This window comes from Pleuronectes platessa, chromosome 5 (assembly GCF_947347685.1).
Source record: "Pleuronectes platessa chromosome 5, fPlePla1.1, whole genome shotgun sequence".
In the NCBI taxonomy this organism is placed as follows: domain Eukaryota; kingdom Metazoa; phylum Chordata; class Actinopteri; order Pleuronectiformes; family Pleuronectidae; genus Pleuronectes; species Pleuronectes platessa.
The window spans coordinates 11,122,918-11,146,280 of NC_070630.1; the positions used below are offsets into that span (position 1 = coordinate 11,122,918).

Sequence of the window (23,363 nt, forward strand, 5' to 3'; positions counted from 1 at the left end):
CCCTTGCTGCTGCGTCCAGGGTGGATTTCCACTGGGAATGACACATGCACACGGCACACACGGCACACAAACACACTACCCTTGCGCTGTATTCCCCGCGCCACCTGCGTTAAGAGGCTTTAAAGGTCCAATCTGCCGTTTCACTTGACTTGAACTCTCATCCCAATTAGCTGACACACTATCTCCTTCTTCTTATTGTGTCTCTCTTCAAGCCTGATCCACAAACCAGCGTGGAAATCAGTTCTAAAGAACAACACAATCTATATTCACCCCGTGTATTTCGTTGGAAAGGCCCCCGAAGTTGCGTCTCTTCTGCGTAATGGTTTTCCCTGTGCGCTGTGCCTCATCCAAGCGGCTGGCTCGTCATTTGTCAACCCGATACGAAGCCCGGCGGCGACAGAATGAGTGTGGGAAACAATGAGAGGGAGAGAGAGGGAGAGAGAAAGGGAGCATGGAGGGTGTGTCCTGAGGCAGGGAATGTCCGTCTTTCAGCTCTTGTCCGGATGGTTCCCAGCGCACACCAGATCTCTCTCTCTCTTGCTCTCTCTCTCTCTCTCTCTCTCGCTCTCATGACCCCTCCCTCTCGCTCACACTCTGAGCCACCTGTGGACCAACCCAAAGTTAGCTTTATTCTAAATATGACACTTTTACGCACGGGTTTATCCTAAATGCGCCTCGCTTCCCACCTCCCCTCTCTGGGTTTACTATTTCCTCGCCACCTTTTTGAGGAACCTCGCCGGTCCCTCTCCTCTCCTCCAGTTTCACTTCAAAGCTCCGCTGTGCCAATTAAGCCCCTACATGGTTTTGCTCGGGCTCGAGTGGCCTCTGCAAGTTTCTATGGGTATGCTTTGAAGCTACAGCTCTCCATCATTACAATGCCACTCAGCTCCGGATGATGCAATCGGAGTTGTTTACAAAAAAAAAAAAAAAAAATTAACCTGATCGTCACATTCACATTTATGATGAAACTTGTTTGGACAGCTGCTGCGCGCACATGCCGCTGCTTAATGATGCGCACATGAGCGCACGGACATAAAAGAGGATTGTAGGGCGCATGTGGGCATCTTTTGAATATTGGCACCGGTCTCATGGCATATTTTCCACTTCTGACCTCCAGTGTTCGTCTGATTGGACCCAAGACCTCCACACAATGTACCTTCTTTATGGGAAGAAATCTAATGAGATTCGGCCACTTCCCCTCCTTTCCTCTTCCCCCCCCTCCTCCTTCAACTTGGGGTCTATCACAGTCTTGTTGCTCAAGAGCTTCCCTGACAACCGCTGGTGTTTCCTCGGCCTGGTGCTCTGCGCTGACCCCGGAGCAGAACAGAGGGCTCTTGAGGAGCAAAGCGTTGATTTGCATAGAGGAGCAGTGACCTCCAAACATGAGCTGAATTCTAACCAACCATCCGGAAACACACATGTACACATGGGCCTGCATGTGCGTATGTGTGTGCATGTGTGCGTGTTTGCGGTTCACCGGAGGAATAGCCACAAAAGAGGGGGATATAAAGAATTGCGGCCCCTGCTCTTTCTTGGTCTCGCTGCATAAATGGAAGTGTAGTGTATTTGGCACCATCTAACGGTCACAGGTTTCCCTGTGTGTATAAATTACAGATTTAAGTCCACGCAAGTATATACACATCATGACACATTTTAAAAGCAGCATTCTGTTTTGTTTCCTGTTTATCACATTGTATAAAAACCTTCCTTTGTAACTTCTCGTGGTTGCACTCTGAGCCATGTTGCTCGCAGTGAAACCCTCTGCAGAGCTAATGATTAAAACTCTAAGGTAACTCCGGTCTGAGAAACTCATTATTTCAAATCTCATGATAAATTTCCAGGACACGATTATAGAGAAAGCAGTGGTTGGATAATTCACAACTTCGATAACTTATTGGATGTAGTGAAATCCCATTTATTTGACATAAACCAATCAACTCACCACTTGATTCTGGTTTAGATTGTTGTGATCTTGCTTTTCATCCATGTTGTTATATGTAAATGGTTCCAATGCTTAAATGTCCCATGACTCTCCACAGATATGGACTGGTGAAAAGGCACTGCTGGGATTTGAACCCAGGATCTCCTGTTTACTAGACAGGCGCTTTAACCAACTGTACATGGTCCAGGGACCTACTTTATTTGTGTGTCTAATTCCATTACAAACAATCAGAAACAGGCAAAACCTTCACAGAACAATGTAACATGTTTAACTCTCAATTTTACTCACTCATTATCTACTAACCACTATGCCAATGGAGGGTTGGGTGAAGTGTTTGAATCAACAAAACACTGCTGGGGTCTCAGGGGTAAACAGCGCTGCAGCCAAATCCAATACAAATGAAGCTAATGGTGACCACTTCTTCAAACATATAAAAAACATAAAATGCCTAAATACTGCTCCTGAGGTTTCATTCAAATGTTCTTAGAGTCTAAGGCTCAGAGGAGGTCATTCACACGGTTTTAGCCTAAATGTCCTCAGTGATCCACGCTCGAATTCTGCGGAGGATATGCTCTTTCCTTATTGTTTTAGAACCAAACTACTGTATACACATCTGTGATCAATTAAAATATTAATAACAATCAGTTTGTTTTTTTACAAAGCACTTTCCAAAAGAGGTTTAAAAATCACTTCACTGACATAGCTAATTAAAAGACATTTTACATCATTTAGTTCATAAGATAGGACAGTGGGGTTGTTTGTCTCACTGACAAAAGACAGTTATTCTACAGTTGACAGTGAAAGCCCCACTACCACCCTCTGGCTCATGTCTTACCCTGGGTATCTAGATTGAAGAGGACGAGCTGGGGTGACGGGGATGAGGTAGTCTGCTTTGCGAGCAGCACAATCGCTCAGTGATTCAAAAACAAGGAATAACAATTTTTTTATTCGATCCTAAAAACCACAGGTAATCAATGCAATGACACATGACGGCCTGTCCCTTATGCACGAGACCAATGACTCAGATGTTAATGTCGTGTTTGGGATGATTCTGTTTCTCAGTCTGAAGCAACAGAGACGAACACAACTCCCATGTTTAACCGACAGGAATGAGTTCAAGTCCCTGCAACTGAACCTCACTGTGTCGCTGAGTGGGATGGCACACACGGCGCCCCCGGAGTCTAAGGTCAGCGCTTTCTCAAGGCCAAGTAGGGGATTGTGGAAAGGCTTGGGACAGTGCAGAAGAATGTGCATTTCTCTGTGCAATGGCGAGCTGACCTGAAGACAATTACCAAGGGCACCGTTTAAGTACACAAAAGGGGGGCCCTGTGTGTATGTGTTGGCCTCTGTTGATAGTGTGAGTCTAAATTAAGCTTTTCAGGCCTAATTCACTCCGCCCCGCTCTCATGAATCCATCCTTTGAGAGAGGGAGGTGGGCCTTGTACTGGTATGTAATTACTCTGCAAACCTACAGTGTCTGAGAGGGGCCAATGAGGAAGTGCTGTAAAACATACTGTAGGTATTTACTAATTGGCAAATTGTGAGACAATGTGGACATGTGAGACATTGTACTCAGAGGAATTCAGTAAATATTCGTTTAAAAACCATGTTTTCACAAAGAGGGCAGCGTTTATATAATTAGAAGTTTGAGGTACTTGTACTGTAGAGGGTATAGAAATGTCATATTATTCCAAAACAATTTGAATTACTTCACTACATTCACCTGATGGCATTATCAATTACACTGAAAATAATAATGTATAAGCATGTAAGTTACAATGTAGGTAATACAAGCCAAATGCCCAAAATATATCTAAACTCCCTTAATTAATCTCCATGTGTGTCCCTATGACACATTCATTAATCAACATTTATATCAGCCTACAACAGAATGAAAAACTAATTAAATGTCCATATATTCCTGGTGAACCCATTATATGGGTATTTAATGTAAATTAACAGTTTAGGTTAAATTAAGTCTTCCTAGTCCTTAGTTTGTGTTTCAGTAAATATTATTCGATAAGATCACTGGTATGGAGCATTCTGTCTGCACCATTTGTGCATTTTTTCTGTTTTAATTTCTTTTAAATTCTGAAGCAGCAGTTTTTTAAATTTTTATTTCAAGTTTTACCCCTATTGATTTGATAACATTACAAACTCACAAAGCTGGAATCCACAGATTGTCCAATACGGTTAAATTATTATTTCTACAGGTGCATTCCCAGCATTGAACAAACAATGACATTTTCATAATTTCAAGTAAGCAACACCTCAGTTTCTACCAAATAATTTTAAAAAACTCATGATTTCTGAAAAACTTTAGGGAAATATGTAATCTGTAATCACTGTAATCACCAAACAAAATGCAGAGTACAATAGTTCAAGATGAGCCAGTTAAGGATGTAATGGGAAAGGGACATTTATAATAAAAAAAAAAAATAAAAAAAAAAAATCAATCTCTCTGTAGTTTATTGCAATGACCAAAGCACAAAGGCCAAATACAGATACAATTTTCAAGTATAAGCTGCGTAGTTCCAACCACAAATTGAATGAAAAAACAAATTGATTTATTTTACAAGTAGAAAGAAGATTTGTGTGGAGGCCCATTGATAGAAGATATAGGCTTCTCTGTAATAGATACAGACATAATGGAATATTGTGGTTTTTTCTGAGGACCCAGAATTTAATTTTCTACAGAACATTAGGTTGTGGAGAACATGGGCAGCTGGCAGTCTGACATCAGCATCCTGAGACCAATTTCGACGAGAGCTTTGGTTGCCCCTTACATTTCTTTCTCGAGCTCCACTAATGACTCCTACTGAAAACGATTCAGATGATCTGCTTGATCCATCTAAGGTCTGAGAGTTGGCTACTTTATATTCCAAGCTAAAACTAGACATGTAATATTCTCCAGAAACTCCAGACTCTGAGGAACAAGTTCAGATAAAGAGCTGATTTCTTGGCAGTTATTTGTTAAAATAAAAGCTGACAGACCCGTAGGCTTCTGTAGAAAATGCTAAAACAAAATAGTTCCAGCAAAATTAAAAAAGCAGAAGAGGTGGTGGGCACTAGAAATGAAATCAACATGAAATACTTTTGTTTGGCTGCAAAAACAATTTACTATTTGAGGTGTTTAACGCATCCATAACTTTACCCATTTACCACTAAGAGACCTGAACATCAGGGGCAGTAGAAAGTAGGTTAATGGCACCAGCTACTGTCCTAAAAAGAAAAGAGGGAGAGCACAGTCTTAAAGAAAAGTTTTAATTATAAAAAGGAAAAAGCGCCAGGTACAATGTCTGGTGAACCAGACTCTGGGTGCAATGCTTCATGACAAACAGTTTTAAGGAACAGCACAACACATCAAGCTGCTTGTTGAGTAGAGACGACAAATCACCAATGAAGAGTTAAAATGTTTGACTTGATGGTAATAAAGTATACTTACATGTAATCCTGGAAGAAGAAATAAAAAAACTCACCACTTACTCTGTACAGATCACCAGCGATACATTTGTATAAATGATTATGACATGTCACTGCTGTTCATCGTTTTAAAAAAGACCTGCATGTGTGTGCATGTTAGAAAATGACTGGTCCTGAGAGCGGTTATTTCTTTGCGAACGAGATCTTCATTGCATTCGATTGTGTGATCTTAAAGCCCTGTAGTGCGTCTCGTGCAGCGCCGGCTTGCACTTCATTCTCAAACTCCACAAAGGCGATGTCGTGGCGACCAGGAACCAGACGCACTTCCTTGAAACCCGGGAACCTGAACACAAAACACCACATTCAAGTTTAGACTTTAACTGTTCCAATACAATTATGCAGACAATACACAGACAATGAGTTGTTACTAACTGGTTGAAGAGCATGGAGAGCATGAGCTCGTTGGTCTCCTCTGGCAGGTTGGTGAGGAAGAGGATGTGATTTGGTGGATTTTCCGCAACCTGTGATGATTAAGGACAGCAGCAGTCAGAACATGACCAAAGGGCAAACATGGGGACATTATTAATTTCGGGAAATGACAACATGCTACGTGAGAGGGAAGACACATTACCGGCATTTGTCCAGGCATCTGTCCGGGCATCATCTGACCAGGAGGCATACCACCAGGGGGCATCTGACCAGGTGCCATGCCTGGAGGAGGCATCATGCCTGGAGGGGGCATGTAGGGCGGCTGGCCTGGCATGTGCATCATGCGGGGAGCCTGGCTCATAGGAGGCATTCCCTAAAGAGTGAAATACAAGAGTGATGAGACGGTCTTTAACTGTGCAGACATTTTCCCCCATCAAGTAGCTCCTCTAGTTACACTTCCAGATGCCATCGATCTCCACCTTGACCTAAGGAGTCTGTTTTGTACCGTTTAATTTGTTGCATGCAAATTTGGTTAATTCTTTCAGCAGTGAGAAAGAATTACGATACTAGAGCTGCTATCAAGCATGTAATGAACTTTTGAGAGTCTGTATGTATGCATGTATGTATGAGAAGAAAAATGTCTGAGTAAGTGGCTCCGGACATTCCAATCTTAAGTCTACATACAGGCATGGCAGCAGGCACTCCAGCGACCATGGGCACAGCAGCTCCTGCAACACCCTTCTTAGCTCCCGCTGCATCAGGTACTTTGGGCTTCTTCTTCTCTTTCTTGCGGTCACGCTCTACGAACGTCCCCTTCATCTTAGCAATGATGTCAGAGTCCATCTTGGCATACTGGATACGCTGCAAGAGGAAAAGGCGAGTTAAGACCACAGGTCTTTCAGAATATACAGTTTCAAGACCCCTTAAAACCTTCTTATTACGAAATAGTATAGAATTAGACATCAGGCAGAGAATGAACAGCATATTTAAACTTTAATAGATTTGTCATTGACAAGTCTTCAATGGCTGTAGGCCCTGGATATATATAAATATATATATTGTATGAGATGTTGTGTATTGTTTTATGATACTCATTTTCCTTTACTGCATTTTGGTGATCTGCTCTTTATGAATGCAGGTGACCGGGCCTAAAGAAGTTGAAAGCTGTGTACAATAGTGCTTTGTGTTTTACAATTGGCTGTAGACAACTGTATATTTTAAGCTAGTGCTTACTTGCCATCTTTGTATGTCCACAGGTTTTAACATTAGCTGGCTTTTATGTATAAACCTCCCCTCGGGTTGGTTCCTCCATACCATTTATATGTTTGTGTTGAAGCCAAAATCAACATGGCCTGTGCTCTCACAATATTCTACAAATGTTGGTCCCCAGAGTTAGAACAGAACTTTTACAAATCTTTTAAATAGCTGTTCCCCTTTTCCTGGAAGAGTCTAAAGAAGGATCTGAAATTTTGAGAGCTGCTACAGAGGGGAATTCATGTCGATTTTAAAGGATTGAGAAAATAGTTAGTGTGGAAGCTCTGGAAATTGTTAATGATATCTACTTAAAAGATTGCATATGTGTAGTGTGTGACAGCTGTAAGTAACTGTGGTTATGGTTTGGCACCTGATGTCTTTATACAGGATGTCTAGAGCCCTTCTGTGATCTAGTATTCACTGTTGGTCAACCTACCATGGGCTTGTCATAGAAAGGGAATCCCTGCATGGATCTCAAAGCATTCGAGGCGCTGTTCACTTCTTTGAAGATGACAAAGGCCTGACCCTTCATCTTCAGGTTCTGTGCGACCAGGATGTCCAAAATCTGTCCAAACTGTGAGAAGATGGCGTACAGCGACTTTTTCAACTCTGCGGGAAAAGCACAAAACAAGAGAGCCCCGTAGATTGTTTTAATTCACTGATAAACTTAACTTACGACAGAGCCTGGGAGGTTCGTAACTCACCATCTTTCTTGATCTTCTCATTCAAGTTGTTGATGTAGATTGTATGGTTGAGCCGTACGTCTGTCGTGGCCATTTTCTAAGCAGCCGAGGAGTTTATGGATTAATACAAAAACTTGAAATATTCCTTTTAAAACAACATAAATCGCAGCTGTTTAGCCGCAGAGCAAGTGACGAGCTAACGCTAGCCTACAACCCGAGTAGCGTGGGGCGAGCGTTAGCCTGCAAGCTAGCGGCTGCTAACTTGCAGAAGCTAGCTATCCGCGTATCATTCATAGCTAATTCGAACGTTATCAGAAAACTAAGATAAAATAAGATGCATTTACCAACAACTGGGCTGCAAATGTTTTCTTCAAACGAATAAATAAGATAACTCACCTCGAAATGATGAATGGAAAAGTCCTTCACAAATACCGTTCGCTGCTCTCGCGTTAAGAAATAACGCCGACGTAGTTTCCGGTGTTACAGTCAATTCTGTGACCAATCAGATTCTGCCTCTGACTTTTCCCCCCTAAGTCAAAGTTTCTCCATTTTTGTAGTTTTTATCGCCACCTGCTGTTTTCAGACATGAAGCTGCCACTGCCTTGAGAAGAGAGTGCACGTGTGGAAATAAACTGGACCTTATACAGAGACAGAGAGAGACACATGTTGATGAAATAAAATATTAAAATAAAAGTTAAAAGTAATTAAAAGTTTCTACCAACAGGTTTCTAAACTTGTAGTCAAATCATGACTATTTTCCTGCCTGTTTGCACTTTTTGTTCATTTGCACTCACCTCTGGAAAAATGTGAAATAACTGATACACACGCGGTGCAATAACTCTACCTACACAGGTTCAATAAATCATTCACACACACTCCATACAGTTAAAGTTGTTACCACATTTGCAACGAATGTCCTGCTGCAGCTTCGAATGTATATAGTTTTAGAATTTTCTTTTATAGTCTTTCTTTCTATCTTTCTTTTCTTTTAATTTAATTATTGCACTGCTGATCTGACCTGTTTCTTCTTCTCCAGCACCTTTCTTTGTACTGTATTTGCATGTGACAAATATAACTTGAAATAATTTTGAATCCTGGGAATAGAATTTGTGTTGTTTTGTCCATAAGCACCAACTGTTCTTGTAGAATTTAACGGTAATCTTTGTTCTTGGGGCAGCCCTTCTCCAAAATATAATTTTTAATTAAATATATTCTCTATAAGATATTGTTTTAATTCTTAATGTATACATAATATAAAAACTGTACTAGTCAAGTACAGTACAGATAACTCAAAATCGTACTTACGTTGTATATATCTTATCATCAACCCTTTTTTTCACTTTAATCTGTGTGTTGTGCGAATTTATTATCTTAACTATTTACATTTTTTTCAAATGGTATTATAGTTCTGACTCCTGCTCAGTAGGGGGCGACAATGCACCACACAGTTTGTCTGTAACCACAATACAAACAGAAGAAGAGACGCTCAGGTGACGCCATTAGATCAGACGCTACAAATCTAGTGTCACGTCACTAGAAGGTGTAACATCTGGATGGTTTACTCAGGCTCCTGCAGCTGGAGAGTTACGACAACTCTTTCTCTCATTGTAATTTACGGTAACGTAGACTAACACCGTGCCGCTCAGCAGCAGCAGACCGGAATCGACTGAGTCCCTCCGGTTTGTGTAGATTATAAATATGCACATTAGATCAGAGCTGGACTGAAGCAGCAGTGAAGTCCGTCATGTTCACGGAGGCTCGTGCCGCGGACACTGGGACCAGAGACAGCGGGGATGGAGCATCATGGTGAGACTGGACCTCAGACTCAACCTCCTGCTTGAATCTACATCCACGAGTCCTCATCGACACGTCGCCCTGAGGACGCAGTGACACGAGTCATGTCCAGGTCCAGTCGGCGCTACAAGCCTCTGCTGCAGACCAACGGCAGCGGCTCCCCCCTCGGCTGTGACCGGGTTCGAATCCCCCGGGCCCGGGTGCTGCTGCTGTGTCTGCTCGGGTTCCTGGTGCTGGCGGTGGTGCTGGGAGTGTATCTGTCCAACGACACCAGCCTCGGACATGTGAACCATGTACCAGCCGCAGACCTGACCAAAGACAGGGTAAGAGTCATCGCAGGATAACTTTACAGATATAATATGAAGTAACAGAATGACTGCATGAGGTAAATAATGACTGAATATCATTGAGGAATTGTTGCTTTCCTGGGTTTACTAAACTTCCTGTCAAATATTTAGTTTACAGAGCACACTTTGTCTTCCCCATCTTCATTTTCATCCCTGATCGTGTCGTCTATTCTCCAGTTGTCCCACAAACCCAGCAAATGCTCCCCAGCTCAAGTCCGCCGCCTGGCCGCTCAGGTGGACGGGACTCGTCTGTGGGAGACTCACCTGAGGCCCATCCTGATAGAGAGGCTGCCAGGGACCCAGGGACACCTGGCTGTGAAGCAGGTGAGAGTGAAACATAAATACTTTCCTTTTCTATGAGCACATATTGTATTCTTTAATCAAAACTCTCTTCTGCTTCAGCACATCACCTCCACCCTGACCTCCCTGTCTGCCGGCTGGTCCATCGACCTCGACTCCTTCCAGTCTCCGACCCCGCGAGGCTCGGTCGCCTTCACCAACATCGTGGCCACTCTGGATCCCTCGGCCCCTCGCAGGCTGCTTCTGGCCTGTCACTACGACTCCAAGTTCCTGCCTCCAGACGCCCGTGACCCACAGAGGGTGTTTCTGGGGGCCAGTGACTCAGCGGTGCCTTGTGCTATGATCCTGGAGCTGGCCACTGCTCTGGATGCTCAGCTTAGATCCTTCAAACAACAGGTATAGATGCCGTTTTTTTTTTTTTACATGTATATGGACAGTTAGAGCAGATGCTGACTCATTTGTTTTTCGATTGGTTCAACTGGTTAAAGTTGACTTTTTCCTGTTTTTCTTCTCATGACGAAGATAAGATCTGAAAGGCTGAGGAGAGAATCTTCTTTTGTTCTTCCTCATACCCTCATTCCTTCCCCCTGCCTCTGCAGCTGCAGTTTAGAATAGAAAATGCTGAATGTAGCCCATTCTATTGAGCGCAGCAGTCCTCTGTGTACAGCAGTGTCTCTCCAGAGGCTTTGTTTTATCTAGTTACTATTGAAAGACACACATCATTTCATACACACACTGCGACAACCCTGCAGAAAGCACAACTGCACTCTGTCGCCACTTTTTGCGAAGTGTATTTTAATCTGATTCCCTTTCTTCTCCTCTCAGAAACTTCCCGTCTCCCTTCAGCTTGTGTTCTTTGATGGCGAGGAGTCATTTGAGGAGTGGACCGCCACAGACTCGCTGTACGGCTCCCGACACCTGGCTGAGCGCATGGCCAACACGCCTCACCCCGCCGGCTCCTCACACACCACCATGATCCAGGCTGTGGTGAGGAAACCGTGTTTTACTCTACACGTCTTCCATGATCGCACCCTCACACATCCTGATCCAGACGGATTCTGAATTATAAATAACCAGGTTCAATGTAGCAGAAACAGCTAATTTTACATTTTAAAGCTGAGTCATGTTTAATGAGCCAAATCCCTTATATCTTTGTCTCATGTAAGTCATGTAAATCAACATTACTGTTTTTAATCTCTAAAACATGTGCTATTATAAAAGATAACTTATTATTATTCATCACCCACCTCCAGCGACTGACTGCTCCTTTCTGACTTCGTCCTCTCTCCCTAGGACCTTTTTGTGCTGCTCGACCTGCTCGGGGGTCCTGATCCACTGATTGCAAATCACTTTGACAACACGGCACGCTGGTTTGACCGTCTGATTACTGCAGGTAAGAAACTGTCTGTGAACGAACTCACTTTGACTGTACAAGCTCTAACTCTGCTCTTCATCCTCAGAGAAGCGACTCCATCGACAGGGTCTTCTGACGTCTCACCCCTCAGAGCAGACGTACTTTAGGAAGGATGTGTATCTCGGACCTGTCCAGGACGACCACATCCCCTTCCTTCACAAAGGTGAGTGGAACCAACTTTGGACATTTTCTATCAGAAAAATACCACTAAGAAGTTTTAACGCTCGGTTTAGATGTTGGTCTATTGAGAAAATCCGATCTGTGTGGATCAATACATGGTAAAGATACCAAGGGAGAGTTGTGTCCACTGCATTGCTATTTCCAACATAGCAAATAAGGTGTTAAATATATTTATGTATAGTATTATATTGCATGAAATCCTTAAACAATCACTCATCATTGACATCATGTCCAGTTCATAGGTCCTGCCATAAGTTCTTTCACCAATCATTTTCTTTTACCATATTAATGACAGGTTATGCATATAAATATTCTACTTTGAAATATTTTGCATAATTTGTTAAATGAAATGTTGATATTTTAATAGTGTATGAAAAGTCTTGAATCTTTATCTTCCCGCTGATATTTTCCTCTTGTTGTGGATTTCGATTACAATAAGTCTCTATGGACAAATCATTATGCCCATTTAATGTAATCTGGTCTTGTGGCTGTTAGATAGATACTTTATTAATCCTGTGGGAAATTTAGAATTGAATGTGAATGTAAATGTTTCCCTCCATTTCTGAAAACCAGATTCACAGATCTTTTACCAAATTTAATGCACACTATAATAATGAGTTTTAAAACCGAAATGATCATAGTTAATCAATTAATCTGCTGATTATTTTCTTGAGTGATCCTCACTTCCTTCCTCTCTCCCCCGTCTTCACAGGCGTCCCTGTGCTACACGTCATAGCCACTCCCTTCCCACAGTTCTGGCACACGTTGGACGACAATGAGCAGAACATGCACCGCCCCACCGTCGAGAACCTGACCAAGATCCTGGCTGTGTTTCTGGCTGAGTACCTGGGCTTCTAAACACAAAGACATGAAGACCACTGCTCACGTGTACCCTACACTGGAGAACTCTGGTTACCGATGAGTGACCACATGCCCAAGAGAAGTCCCGAGTGAAATGAACTCAACTGAACTGAGATACCAGCTGAACTTTGCTAAAGTCTTGTCTCTGCTGAAGTGTTTAGTCTTCCTAGGTTCACATCATGGAGGTGTTGGAGACCTTATTTTTCCAAAACTTCTGGGCATGTGAAGTTGATACAGTCTTAAATTAAATTATTAAAGTAATATTTAATAAGACAAGATAAATGAATCCTTTAATGAGCATGGTGCCTGAAGAGCAGTGGGGAGATGTGTGTGTAATTTCACAAGCAGTTTTGCTTTATTACTGTGAAGAAGAAAACGAATCCTAGCCATATGTTATTCACCACTTTAATGTCATGGAGTTGCACTAACGTCCTCTTAAAGACAGAGCGATGTGAGAAGCTGTGAACGACGGCTAGAAAAAATCTGTGACTAATTCACTTCAGCTTGTCTTCACTTGTCTGAAGCTGCTCTTGGCCTTAGTACCTGTTGCTCTTACTTTACATTTTGTGTCAGTTGAGTGATATGAAGAGTGAAAAATCCAACAAATGTGCATTTACACCACGTGAAAGGTGGAGACAAAAGTCTGCAATAAGGTTTCTTGCAGACTTTCCTTGGAACATTCTGTAACTTATTGATGTGGGAAAATGTCAGCAGCGAATTCTTGTCTTACCTTCCCTTCAACAAGCTGAAACCACTCGGGCTCTACAGCACATCTGTGAACCGGTGTATTAAAATGAATCCACCATATGATGCTTACTTTAAATGATCGTCCGGTCTTGTGTTCTATATATGTATGAATCGAGGTACAATTTTGCTGGGTCATGTTTTGGGATGTGTGTGGTGCAGGGGGGGTTAAAGGTGAATATCGGAGGATGGGTAGGCTTCTCCTGAGGGCGCTCCACAGCCGCCTGTTTGGAAACTGAAGGAAGAAATGAGAAACAGAAACGTGAGAGAATAGGACTGATGTCATGTCTAAATCTAACCACCAGAGGGTGCCATTATTCTGCGTAAAAAATGGCAGGTTAATGCAAATTGTTTGTGTAGATTATTGTGAGGGCAGGTTGAACTGGAAAAATGGTTCTCTTGTATTTCCTTTAGCGATATGCTGGGGGCATAAACGCACTTACACTAAACTACGTCTACTCTGTTCTCAAACAGGAGAAGCATAGACGATTTTCGCATAAAACAAATGATTATTGAGGACCCTCTACCGATTGTAAATCAAAAGAATTGAAATAAAAAAGGCCCCCATTCTAGAGTAAAGACAACAATTTGTACAATTAAGATGAATAAATCACTAGGATTATTCAATTTCTGCCAATAGATCTGTTTCATCTCAATCTTACACACTGAACCTTTGAATAAAATTCATAAGTGCTGTAAAGCTGTGCTTGAGTACATTTAGTGACTTTCCTTTCTGCCTCTTCCTTTCATTGATTGACACCTCACTATCTTGTTCATTGTAGTTCACACTAAAAGGTACAAACAGTTTGGTGTAAGATTTTTATGTCAACCTTAAAAAAAGTTTGTTTCCTCTTCCTCCCAGATGTTGTGTAGTAGAGGAAACATATGTCTTACATGTTACTTCCCCTCAGCTCCAGGGGTTGGCCCTGCTGCCTCTCAGCCTCTATGTATGTTGGGCTCGGAGCCAGAGCTGCTGTAGCAGCGGGTGGCTGCATGGGGAGAAGGGGAAGCCCTCCAGCAGCGTGTACCAGGGCCTCTGGTGAAAGGCCACTGCGGTGGAGGCCTCAGCACACTCTCCAGCTCCCTAGGGCAGGCGGAGGAAAAAGAGGCGGAGGAGTGAGAGAAGTGTGCAGCCCATCTGAAGCTTCTGTGGAGCTTTGTCTTACATATGTTTGTTATCACTCATCATTTGCCCAGAAGAATTTAATCACAGGTAATCTGACACCATCAGGGTTATGAAAACAGCCCGTTCATCCCTCCGTCTCTGTACAAACACACATGTACACACACACACTCTGTCCCTTTGCTATCGAACCAGCATCAACCCACAGACGAGGGAGTGTGATTGTTACTCAGTGTGAATAGAAAACACATTTGAATACAATTTTCTTACCAAATTAGAAGCAAAATTGTTCTATTGCTCCAAATAATCTCCACTCATAAATACATCGCCATCTTTTAAATGTTGTTTATTACAATATCATATAATATAAAAAATAGAATGCATTTGAATACAAAACAAATATGAGAGAACAAAAACCCTTGTACGACAGACACACATGATCCCTTTCATAGCTTTAAAAAAAAAGTTGATCAACATACAATATCTTTGGTTACATCTGGAGTCATAATCGTGATGTGACAGGAAGGAGAGTACAAAACGAATGCCACACTACAAAAACGCAGGGCCACAGATGTGCATGTGCCCTCATTGGCTTTTACTGACATACTTTGGCAAGAAATGGCTCAAATAACCAAATGCAAGCTACAATCATATATGAAGAGCACATTTCCCTTTACCCCTAACTGATAACTGATCAGTAAAATTCACACTACAATTGATTTGTCTGAGCCATTTAACTATCTAACAAACAACTTTCAAATTTATTACTAGAGGGGGGGTAACACCATTTGATAATGACCTCAAAATTGATTTAATACCTGTAGTCTGAGATTGTGAAACCTCAGTTTGAGCAACAATGTGACGTTCCAAGTGAAAATGAATATCATTTCCTATCCTCTCTCTTTCCCCAATGATTCATTTTCTCAGTAAAAACAAAAAAACTGATTGATACATGCTTTAAATAGATTAAATGTACAAAATAGACAAACAACAAACATACCATAATAAAGAAAACAACACATAAGCCATAACTGTAACTACATGCAACACTGAAGTATATTTTCGTGTACCTTAATTGGCCAAAGATTTGACTGCTACCTGTGTTATGACAGTTTAAATCTCAGACAGGTTTTAACTGAAGGAGCAATTCCATCCGTTTAAATCATTTCATTATTCTGTTTTCTGATTGACCTTTTCATGGAATTAGAGATTACAATTTCCCATTTAAGAAAAAAACAAGACTTTTCCAAACAGACTATGAGTTGCACCACTGTCATAACATCACGGCAACAACACAACACAGCGTAAACATTGTGTGAATGAAATGTGCAAAATATACAAAAATAAGAGGAGACAGGTTTGACTATACAAACAAAACTATCACATTAGGTTTTCAATATAGATCAAAGTGTTACAGAAACGTGGACGTAAAAACATTTTTAAAAACCTCGAAGTTTTAAAATAAGGCACTTGTCGATATTAACAGATTTTGGATGCGTGTGACAGTAAGTGTCACTTAGTGGGGTCACAGCAAACGTTTTAGTGTAATGATTCTTAATAAAAGCTCAGTATTTCAAAGCTCCTTTTCATCTCCCAAGAGCACCGACCTTTTGACTCTGCCACTGTGTCGCTTAGTGTCCTATAAAGTACTAAACACATTGCATAGAGTATAAACCCTTTTATTTCCTGTGGCATATTCTTTACTAATGCAGAGCAGCGTCCTCAGGTGAAAACTGCATTTAGTCATTTAAAACAGTTTACTGATAAAATGGAAGTAGGCTGATCTATAAAGGGGAATTCCTGCATTTTTCAAACTGGGCTCCATGTTAATGAATGTGAGTGTGCAAATGTTTGACACGTAAACTGAATCCATTGAGTACATGCAAATAATACTTACAAATACCACAAATTTGGTGCAGTAGATTGTATCTGCCTGCACCCGCCAACATGGCGGGAGTGGCTACAATGTAATCTAATGGGGCAACTGTGACAGTCCGGGAAATATCCACTAAAGTCACTTTGTTAACCAATAAAGGGCTTAAATTGGTTTTATGGGCCCTTTCTAAGAATCTGGCAACATAACATATGATACACATGACAAGAGCTCTCACTGTCTCATGAGACTTGACTTGTTGCAGGAAGACGTACTTGAAACATTAGTGAGAGAGAAAGAGAAAGGGAGAAGAGTTTGGATTTCACTAAGATAAACGTTTATGGCTGAATCTTTTTCTGATGTGGGAAATGTTGATGAAGTACGTGTTTGAGCTGGAGTATACGGACGAAGAGCTCCAACAAATCGAAGAGCGAGTGCAAGAGGCAAAAAGAGAGAAGGTACAAGCTGCTGCAAGGTTTGCAAGTGAAACTGTGTGTTGAGCGAGACATATGTAATGCTGCCAGAGTCTTAGCAAAAACCTAGAATAACATTCGAAAATTGAATTGGGGGGAAAAAAGCGCTTTTAGTTGACATTTCTTACCCAGGTTGAAAAATGACTAGATCCTTCTTTAAACCTAGAATCCAGTAACATGTATGCATAAAACATTGTATCATCCTTGAGAATATAATAGTTGAGGAAAACAAATCTCAGCTGATTCACATAAAGCTCGTCCAACTCAACTCAAGCCATCTTTTGAAGAATAAAACTTCAGGGAGTTCCTGGAGTGTTGGTAGAACAATGTGTTCAGGGTTCAAGCAACAAAAAGAAAACCTAACTCCTGATTCTCTTGAGTCTTGTACAGTCAGGAAAATATTTCAAGACTTGTCCTCTAGCCAGAGAGTCCGGTTCACTGTGTAGTTATTGTGTGGTGGATCCTCAGTGAACAACTTCCACTGCCAGAGAAAAACCCCAGGCATCTTTTTTCCCAGCGACAGCTGTACTTTGTACGCAGTTCATAGAATTGCAGAGAACATCTTAGTGTTTCTGCAGAGCCGTGATGCTTTGTATGATTTTTACAGGACCTGTAACTGGGCCAAGCAGACGGATGTGTGTCTGAACCAGCAGATGAATATCATCACTATTTCCAATCCATGTGAAATAGAGCTGCAGAGGGTTTGTCTCAAAAGTGCCAGCAAAGACCTTGATGGCTTCAGGCCCCACTGAGAGACTCATTGTACGTGTCTGAACCTCAGTTTACTGTAAAAGACAACACAATGTTGAATAAAATCTTTTAGAAAAATAAAAACAAACAGCAGGGTCTCTAACCTTCTGTTTGTTGCATGGTTTTGTTTTTTTGGCCTCATTGGGTTTCACAAGCCCAACTCATCGTCCACAGGGACAGACTGGAGCTGAGTAAGAATCTTTGAGTCCCCATCCATGTCCTCTGGATTCCCGAGAGGTGAGCCGACATCCACGTCCTGCTCTGGAGAGGGGCTTCCCAGAAGCAGCGACTCTCCTCCAGGGAGGCCTAACAGAGCCGGGTCTACAGGTAGGTCCCCCTTGCCGCGGACATCGAACAGAGTTAGATTGGCCGATGTGGATAGGGGCAAGGGGCTCCACACTGGCTGGGACAAGTGGGTGTTGGCTGTGATTCCACTGTACATGGGACTGAGGGTGAGCATGCTCTCTGGGGTAAGAGCATTTGGCAGCATGGGGGTGACTGAATGGTCCAGAGTATGAAGGGAGGAGATGGCAGGTGTCAGGCTGGTCGCAACCCCATTCTCTGGAGTGTAGTATGGTGGTGAGGAGTTAATGAAGTTCAGAGGAGATAATGTGAGGCCACTGGGGGTTTGACCTGAGGTGGTGGGCGGCTGGGAGGACACAGGAGGGGTGGAGGGGGTGAGAGCGGGGCTCAATATACAATTAGTGGAGATGGTTGGAGCTTCTGAGACTGGTTTCAAGGGCAAGCTGGTGAGTTGAATGCCTGCAGGGATGGTCAGAATCAGCTTGCCTTGCTGGACACTCAGGTAGGGGCTTCCACCGAGGAGCAGGTTACCTGCAGACGTGACAAATGTTAAGTTAACTTTCACAACCAACAGGTGAACCAGTACAGAGCTTTTTACCACTTAGGCTGCAAATCAATTTACTGATCAGTACAAATGTCAAACAATTATACAGTTGGCAATTTTTTTTAAAGACTTATTTTATTTATTGATTTAGATGAACATCTTGTTCCTTTCTAGCAACACAGACATAAATGCATTAACTATTCATTAAAGTTGCAAACCATTTATAGATCTAGTTGTTGCCTATATATAATCTCCCAGAGTTCACATCTTCAGGCGGCTTGTTTAATCTGGCCATTAGTCCAAATCGAAAGATATTCAGGTATATATCTTGTCTGACAAAGGAAAACAAACATTTTGAAATAGTTGTGCTTGAAGATTATTAAACCTAATCAATTATAACCACAGTTGCTGGTTAATCTTAGTCGATTTATTGTTTTTATGGTTTCAGATATGTTGCATTTGCCTGTATCCAATGGATTCAGTTTACCTGGAGCAGCAGAGGGCAGCTGGATGATCCCAGAGTTGAGGAGTTGCACACCTGGGGCCATGCTGGTCGGGGAACCCACGCTCTGAATAGGCCTCAGCTGGTTTATCCTGACAGGACCCTGCATCGCGGCCCCAGCTGCAGGGGCTGAGGTCAGGATCTGTAAGGGCACTCCAGCAGAGGGCATAGAGAGAGAGGAACTGGTAGGGACCACTTGGGGGAAAGAGAATGTGGGGGAGGTCTGGATGGAGGAGACAGGGACCAGCTGGGGCATGGAGAGCGGGACTAACTGTGTCGCTGTGGTATATTTGGACTGGGGGACTTGAACCATTTGTGTTGGGGAGGAGACGGACATGACATGTGGGGCATGGATTTTGATGGGTGTGGAGTTTGTGGTCTGGTCGCCCAGTTGGTGTGCTATCTGCTGATGCAGCTGACTGTTGTTAAGCTGTGAGAGGGAGAATATATTTCTAGTTGTTGAAGCATCCTGCTGCTGCTGCTGGTGCAGTCTGCTGCCTGTGGTCACTGTCAAGGGGCTTTGAAACTGAGGAGCTGTTGATGTGAGAGACGATACTGGTACCAACTGAGGGCACTGAGACACCTGGGCTCCTGAAGAGTGCTGGACAAGCTGGGATACCGGTATACCCTGGATGGAAGGCACAACCTGGGGCAGAGAGAAGACCTGAGGGATGGCGCTGCTGGAGGAAACCACAGAGATAGAGGGATTTAACTGGGTGCTGGAAAAAACGACGCCCTCCCTCTGGTGACTGGAGAAAGGCACAGCAGTACTGGAGATGACCAGGCCTGCAGACGACATAGAGGCTGGGAGGGCGAGGGACTCCTGGAGGTTCTGTGTTAAGACCAGCGAAGGGAAACTGCTTGGGGAGGACAGAGTTGGTGAAGAGGGAGATAAAGATGAAGAGGAGGAAGACACTGTCTGGCTGCTTCCCTCCGAGTCATGCCCACTGATGTAATCGATTTCATTAACACTCTTTGTCTTGGTTTGAAAAGAAAGCGAGATGACAGATGGATGGTTTGAGACTGGAGTGGTGTTGGTGCTGAGAACGGCAGCTGGAAGACTGCTTGCTTTGGCTTCCATGGCAGATACCTGCTCTGCCAAAGAAGCTGCGTGATGTTGCTGCTGCACATCCATACTGGATTTGGTTATGACTTGAGCCCCGTTCAGCATCAAAGGAGGGCTGGTTGTAACAGGACTCAGTGTGACTGTCTGGCAATCGCCCAAGCTCAGCCCGTTAATTATGACACCAGCGCCGGTGCTGGAGATCAGGGAATTGCCATTGAGCAGCAATGGCTGAGAGGTCGTGAGGAAGCCACTGGAGCCATTGAGGATGAGCTGGCCTCCCGTGCTGCAGGGGACTGCAGAGAGAGAGATGATGGACCCTGCGGGGATAGCAGCCTCCTCCGGTTTGTCGGGGGTGTCGTCCATGGCGCTCGCCTCGTCCTCGGAGCTGTGGTTTCCATCAGACCCACTGAAATGGAGGAAAAACAAATGGGTCAAGTTTGAGCTCTTCACATTAGGAGACAGAGCCATTTTACTTATTTTTTTATAAACGCTGATTTACACCTGATTATAGTTTCGGATACTTTAGTGCATTATAGAATTAACTGTACCTTCCTAAGTGGTTGTTAAACTGTTATTTAAAAGAAAAGGTACAAATTATGTTTTACTGCATCACCACCAACACGTTTTATCAGGCTCTTTAAGGATGTCAACAAATTAGTTCCCTAAATGGGCCTGATTTATCCCCCATCAAAATCCATGAATTACTCATTACCGGGGAAAACAGTGAAGATGTTGGAAAACAAACCGTCTCACAATGTTAGATAATATTAGAGAAATAAATTCTTGGATCAACACCAAAATGTAATTGGTTCTCCCCAGACCATATTGCATCATTCCACCAAGTTTCATGAAAGTCTATTCTGTTGTTTTCGTGTAGTCTTACTCACAAACAAACATGTAAACACAATTTCCAAACTAGAAATTAAACATCAACGATTAGACTCAATTTAACTATCCACGTTTTCTCCTGTGTGCTGAATAGACATATCAGTGATTAACTTACGATATACCCTGGCAACTGCTCATTGTTTCATCCTTCTCTTTACTATCCTTTTTACAAGATTGCACATATTCTGCAGTGGATCAGACTAAAACTGGTGCAGGCACAGAGACAAAGCTGGACCAGATTTCTAAAAACTCTACAGGGGCCTGCGCTCAGTTTCTGAGTGTTAGAAAGTGTATCATCCTCCTCTCACTGCAGAAAAACCCTCCGGTCTGATAACACAGATCTGCCTTTCTCTCTCTTATCACCTCATACCGCAGCTCCCCTCTGCTTGGAGAAATACTCACAGTAAATCTCAAAGATATCAGCCTGTGTGAGGGGGAGTGGGGGTTCTCTCGGCCCCTCCACCTCCCCTAGAATATAAACTGGTGACTCTGTTTTTAACCTGGCTCTGCAGGCCCAGAGCAGAGGGTGCAGGCATTTCAGGAAACTTGAGCCATGTTGGGCGCCTGGATCTCACATTTCATAACAAAGCAACATGGCTCGCAGACCTGTGTGGCTTCAGTGCTGTCAAAAACACTCCTCTTTCCCCCTAATCACTTATATTTTTGAAGTTTAATGTGTGCATGGAGCTGCAGTGGTGCCGTGTGAGGGGCTGGGCCTGCAGGCTTTGTTTACCGGGACAGTTTGATCTATGAGGTTTCTGATTGATTCCTTGTTATGAAACACAAAGCAACACGTTGTTCTCACAATAAAGAGGGAAAGTAAAAAAACATGTGTCACGCTAGATTAGGACTTTGTAAACGGATTTAAAGTGAATCTGGATTCATGCAGCAGCTGATTTATGTTCCCAGTGTTCTTGCCTTTTGCTGTGGGTGCCCGACGGGGTCCTGTCCCTCTGCCTGCGGTTCTTGAACCAGTTGCTGACCTGTGTGAGGGACAGTCCGGTGACTTTGGCCAGGTTCTTCTTCTCGTCCGGTGTGGGGTAGCGGTTGTTCTTGTAGCAATCCTTCAAGGCGTTCCGGGACTTCTCCTTGAAGCAGTACACCGTCTCCTCTCCGTCCCAGATGGTTTTGGGTAAAGGGAACTTCTTCCTCAGCCGGTACTTGTCCACTGCGCCCAGGCCGCGGCCCCGGGACCTCTCCGCCTCCTTGTAGCGGGCTTTCAGGTACAGGTCCTGCAGGAAGCCGTGGTTGGACGAGTGGAAGTCGTGGCTCTCCAGGATGGCGTACAGCTCCTTGAACTCCTCCCGGTGGAAAGCCACCAGAGCCTGGGCCTTCAGCAGAGTCTCGTTGCCACGTAGCAGCTCGGACGAAGGAGGTATGGTGGAGAGAAACCTCCACAGGCGATCCACATTGCCCGCCTGCAGGAGGGCCTCGCACAGACATGAGACCTGGTCCGTGGAAAAACTCAGAGCTGACTTCTGGAAACTTTGGAGCAATTCTTCCGCAACTTGGACCGCGTCTTGCTCCGCTTTGGGCTCCGGGGCCGTCGGCTCCTCTGGGCTGTTTTCGGATTGTTCTGTGGGCTCCAAAGACAAGGAAGCCATTTTTACTTTAACTTTTTTTTTTTGCGCCCGTAGTTCCTCCTCCTCCTCCTCCTCTCTCTCTATCCCAGTATCCTGCAAACCACCAGTGTCTGTGACCAGTGGCTGACACGCCCCTCCACCCAACTCATAGTTTAGCCAAAGTCCGAGAGTGCCACTTAGTTATAAATATAAATAATAAACATATATATTACCATACATCTCAATAAATTACTTTATATAACACTTTCCATCTGCTGTTGGAAAAAACTTGTTCCATGGAAATAGTCATATGTTTATTTATTTAATTAATTGTAATGTTGTTTTGTGAATCAATTTGTGCCATACAAATAAAGTGTTTTATTATTATTATTATTATTATTATTATTATTATTATTATTATTATTATTGATGTACTTGTGGTAAAGATAAAATAAAAGCAATGACAGATCAAATTCTCAGGACAACTTGAGAAAATAAAGGACTAACCTTGATTGTTTTTCTCTCTTTTAAAATAATAAAAAACTGACAGCTTACATTAGTGTGTTCAGGCCTGGACCTGAGCCTCAGAGATTCATTGATGTGAGTCACACACAACAAGCATGGTTGTGAAGATGTAATAAAATATATGAATAATGTAGAGCTGCACCTCCATCAACAACCAAAGGGATGTACAACTTTAACGTTGTGCTGTGGGCTGTTCTGAGGCACAGCTCTGCTCTTCTCTATTCTTTTGAGGCTCACTGCAATTATTTGATCTTCTTGATGTTTCTGCCCACACATGCTGTTTTGATCTGTTCTCTGTGGTCATTGAAGACTTAAGTTTTACCACATGTCCACATCAAGAAAAGGCTTTTTTTTCTGGGGACCTTTTTTATCAAGCAGCAGGA

At 43.0% G+C, this 23,363-nt stretch overlaps 3 protein-coding genes across 3 annotated transcripts; 1 reads left to right on the top strand and 2 right to left on the bottom strand.

Annotated features, from left to right (window-relative positions):
• Positions 1-5,192: 5,192 nt before the first annotated feature.
• snrpa (small nuclear ribonucleoprotein polypeptide A) lies at positions 5,193-8,166 on the bottom strand. Its single transcript, XM_053422626.1, has 7 exons — positions 8,128-8,166; positions 7,753-7,828; positions 7,485-7,657; positions 6,479-6,655; positions 5,997-6,167; positions 5,798-5,886; positions 5,193-5,708 (listed from the first exon to the last, which is right to left on the bottom strand). Exons 2-7 carry the CDS (start codon positions 7,823-7,825, stop codon positions 5,549-5,551), a joined length of 843 nt encoding a protein of 280 aa, XP_053278601.1. The 5' UTR covers positions 7,826-7,828; positions 8,128-8,166; the 3' UTR covers positions 5,193-5,548.
• A 1,020-nt stretch (positions 8,167-9,186) lies between these two features.
• On the top strand, positions 9,187-13,450 carry qpctla (glutaminyl-peptide cyclotransferase-like a). The gene is made up of 7 exons (XM_053422550.1): positions 9,187-9,848; positions 10,050-10,196; positions 10,275-10,568; positions 10,998-11,159; positions 11,466-11,565; positions 11,633-11,749; positions 12,479-13,450. The coding sequence occupies exons 1-7, from the start codon at positions 9,630-9,632 to the stop codon at positions 12,622-12,624; spliced, it is 1,185 nt and encodes a 394-aa protein (XP_053278525.1). The 5' UTR covers positions 9,187-9,629; the 3' UTR covers positions 12,625-13,450.
• Positions 13,451-14,823: 1,373 nt separating this feature from the next.
• On the bottom strand, positions 14,824-22,513 carry six5 (SIX homeobox 5). The gene is made up of 3 exons (XM_053422976.1): positions 21,812-22,513; positions 18,925-20,411; positions 14,824-18,424 (listed from the first exon to the last, which is right to left on the bottom strand). Exons 1-3 carry the CDS (start codon positions 22,495-22,497, stop codon positions 17,739-17,741), a joined length of 2,859 nt encoding a protein of 952 aa, XP_053278951.1. The 5' UTR covers positions 22,498-22,513; the 3' UTR covers positions 14,824-17,738.
• Between the last annotated feature and the right edge of the window lie 850 nt (positions 22,514-23,363).

Bases quoted from the DNA above. Each gene is read 5' to 3' on its own strand.
- qpctla (XM_053422550.1), top strand. From the start codon at position 9,630: ATGTCCAGGTCCAGTCGGCGCTACAAGCCTCTGCTGCAGACCAACGGC. The intron at 10,197-10,274 runs GTGAGAGTGAAA...CTTCTGCTTCAG, and splicing joins GACACCTGGCTGTGAAGCAG to CACATCACCTCCACCCTGAC. The intron at 11,750-12,478 runs GTGAGTGGAACC...CCGTCTTCACAG, and splicing joins CATCCCCTTCCTTCACAAAG to GCGTCCCTGTGCTACACGTC.
- snrpa (XM_053422626.1), bottom strand. From the start codon at position 7,825: ATGGCCACGACAGACGTACGGCTCAACCATACAATCTACATCAACAAC. The intron at 6,656-7,484 runs GTAGGTTGACCA...TTCCTCTTGCAG, and splicing joins CTTTCTATGACAAGCCCATG to CGTATCCAGTATGCCAAGAT. The intron at 6,168-6,478 runs GTATGTAGACTT...TTCACTCTTTAG, and splicing joins GAGTGCCTGCTGCCATGCCT to GGAATGCCTCCTATGAGCCA.
- six5 (XM_053422976.1), bottom strand. From the start codon at position 22,497: ATGGCTTCCTTGTCTTTGGAGCCCACAGAACAATCCGAAAACAGCCCA. The intron at 20,412-21,811 runs GCAAGAACACTG...CCTCCATTTCAG, and splicing joins TCGGGCACCCACAGCAAAAG to TGGGTCTGATGGAAACCACA. The intron at 18,425-18,924 runs GTAAACTGAATC...TCACGTCTGCAG, and splicing joins GCTGCCCTCTGCTGCTCCAG to GTAACCTGCTCCTCGGTGGA.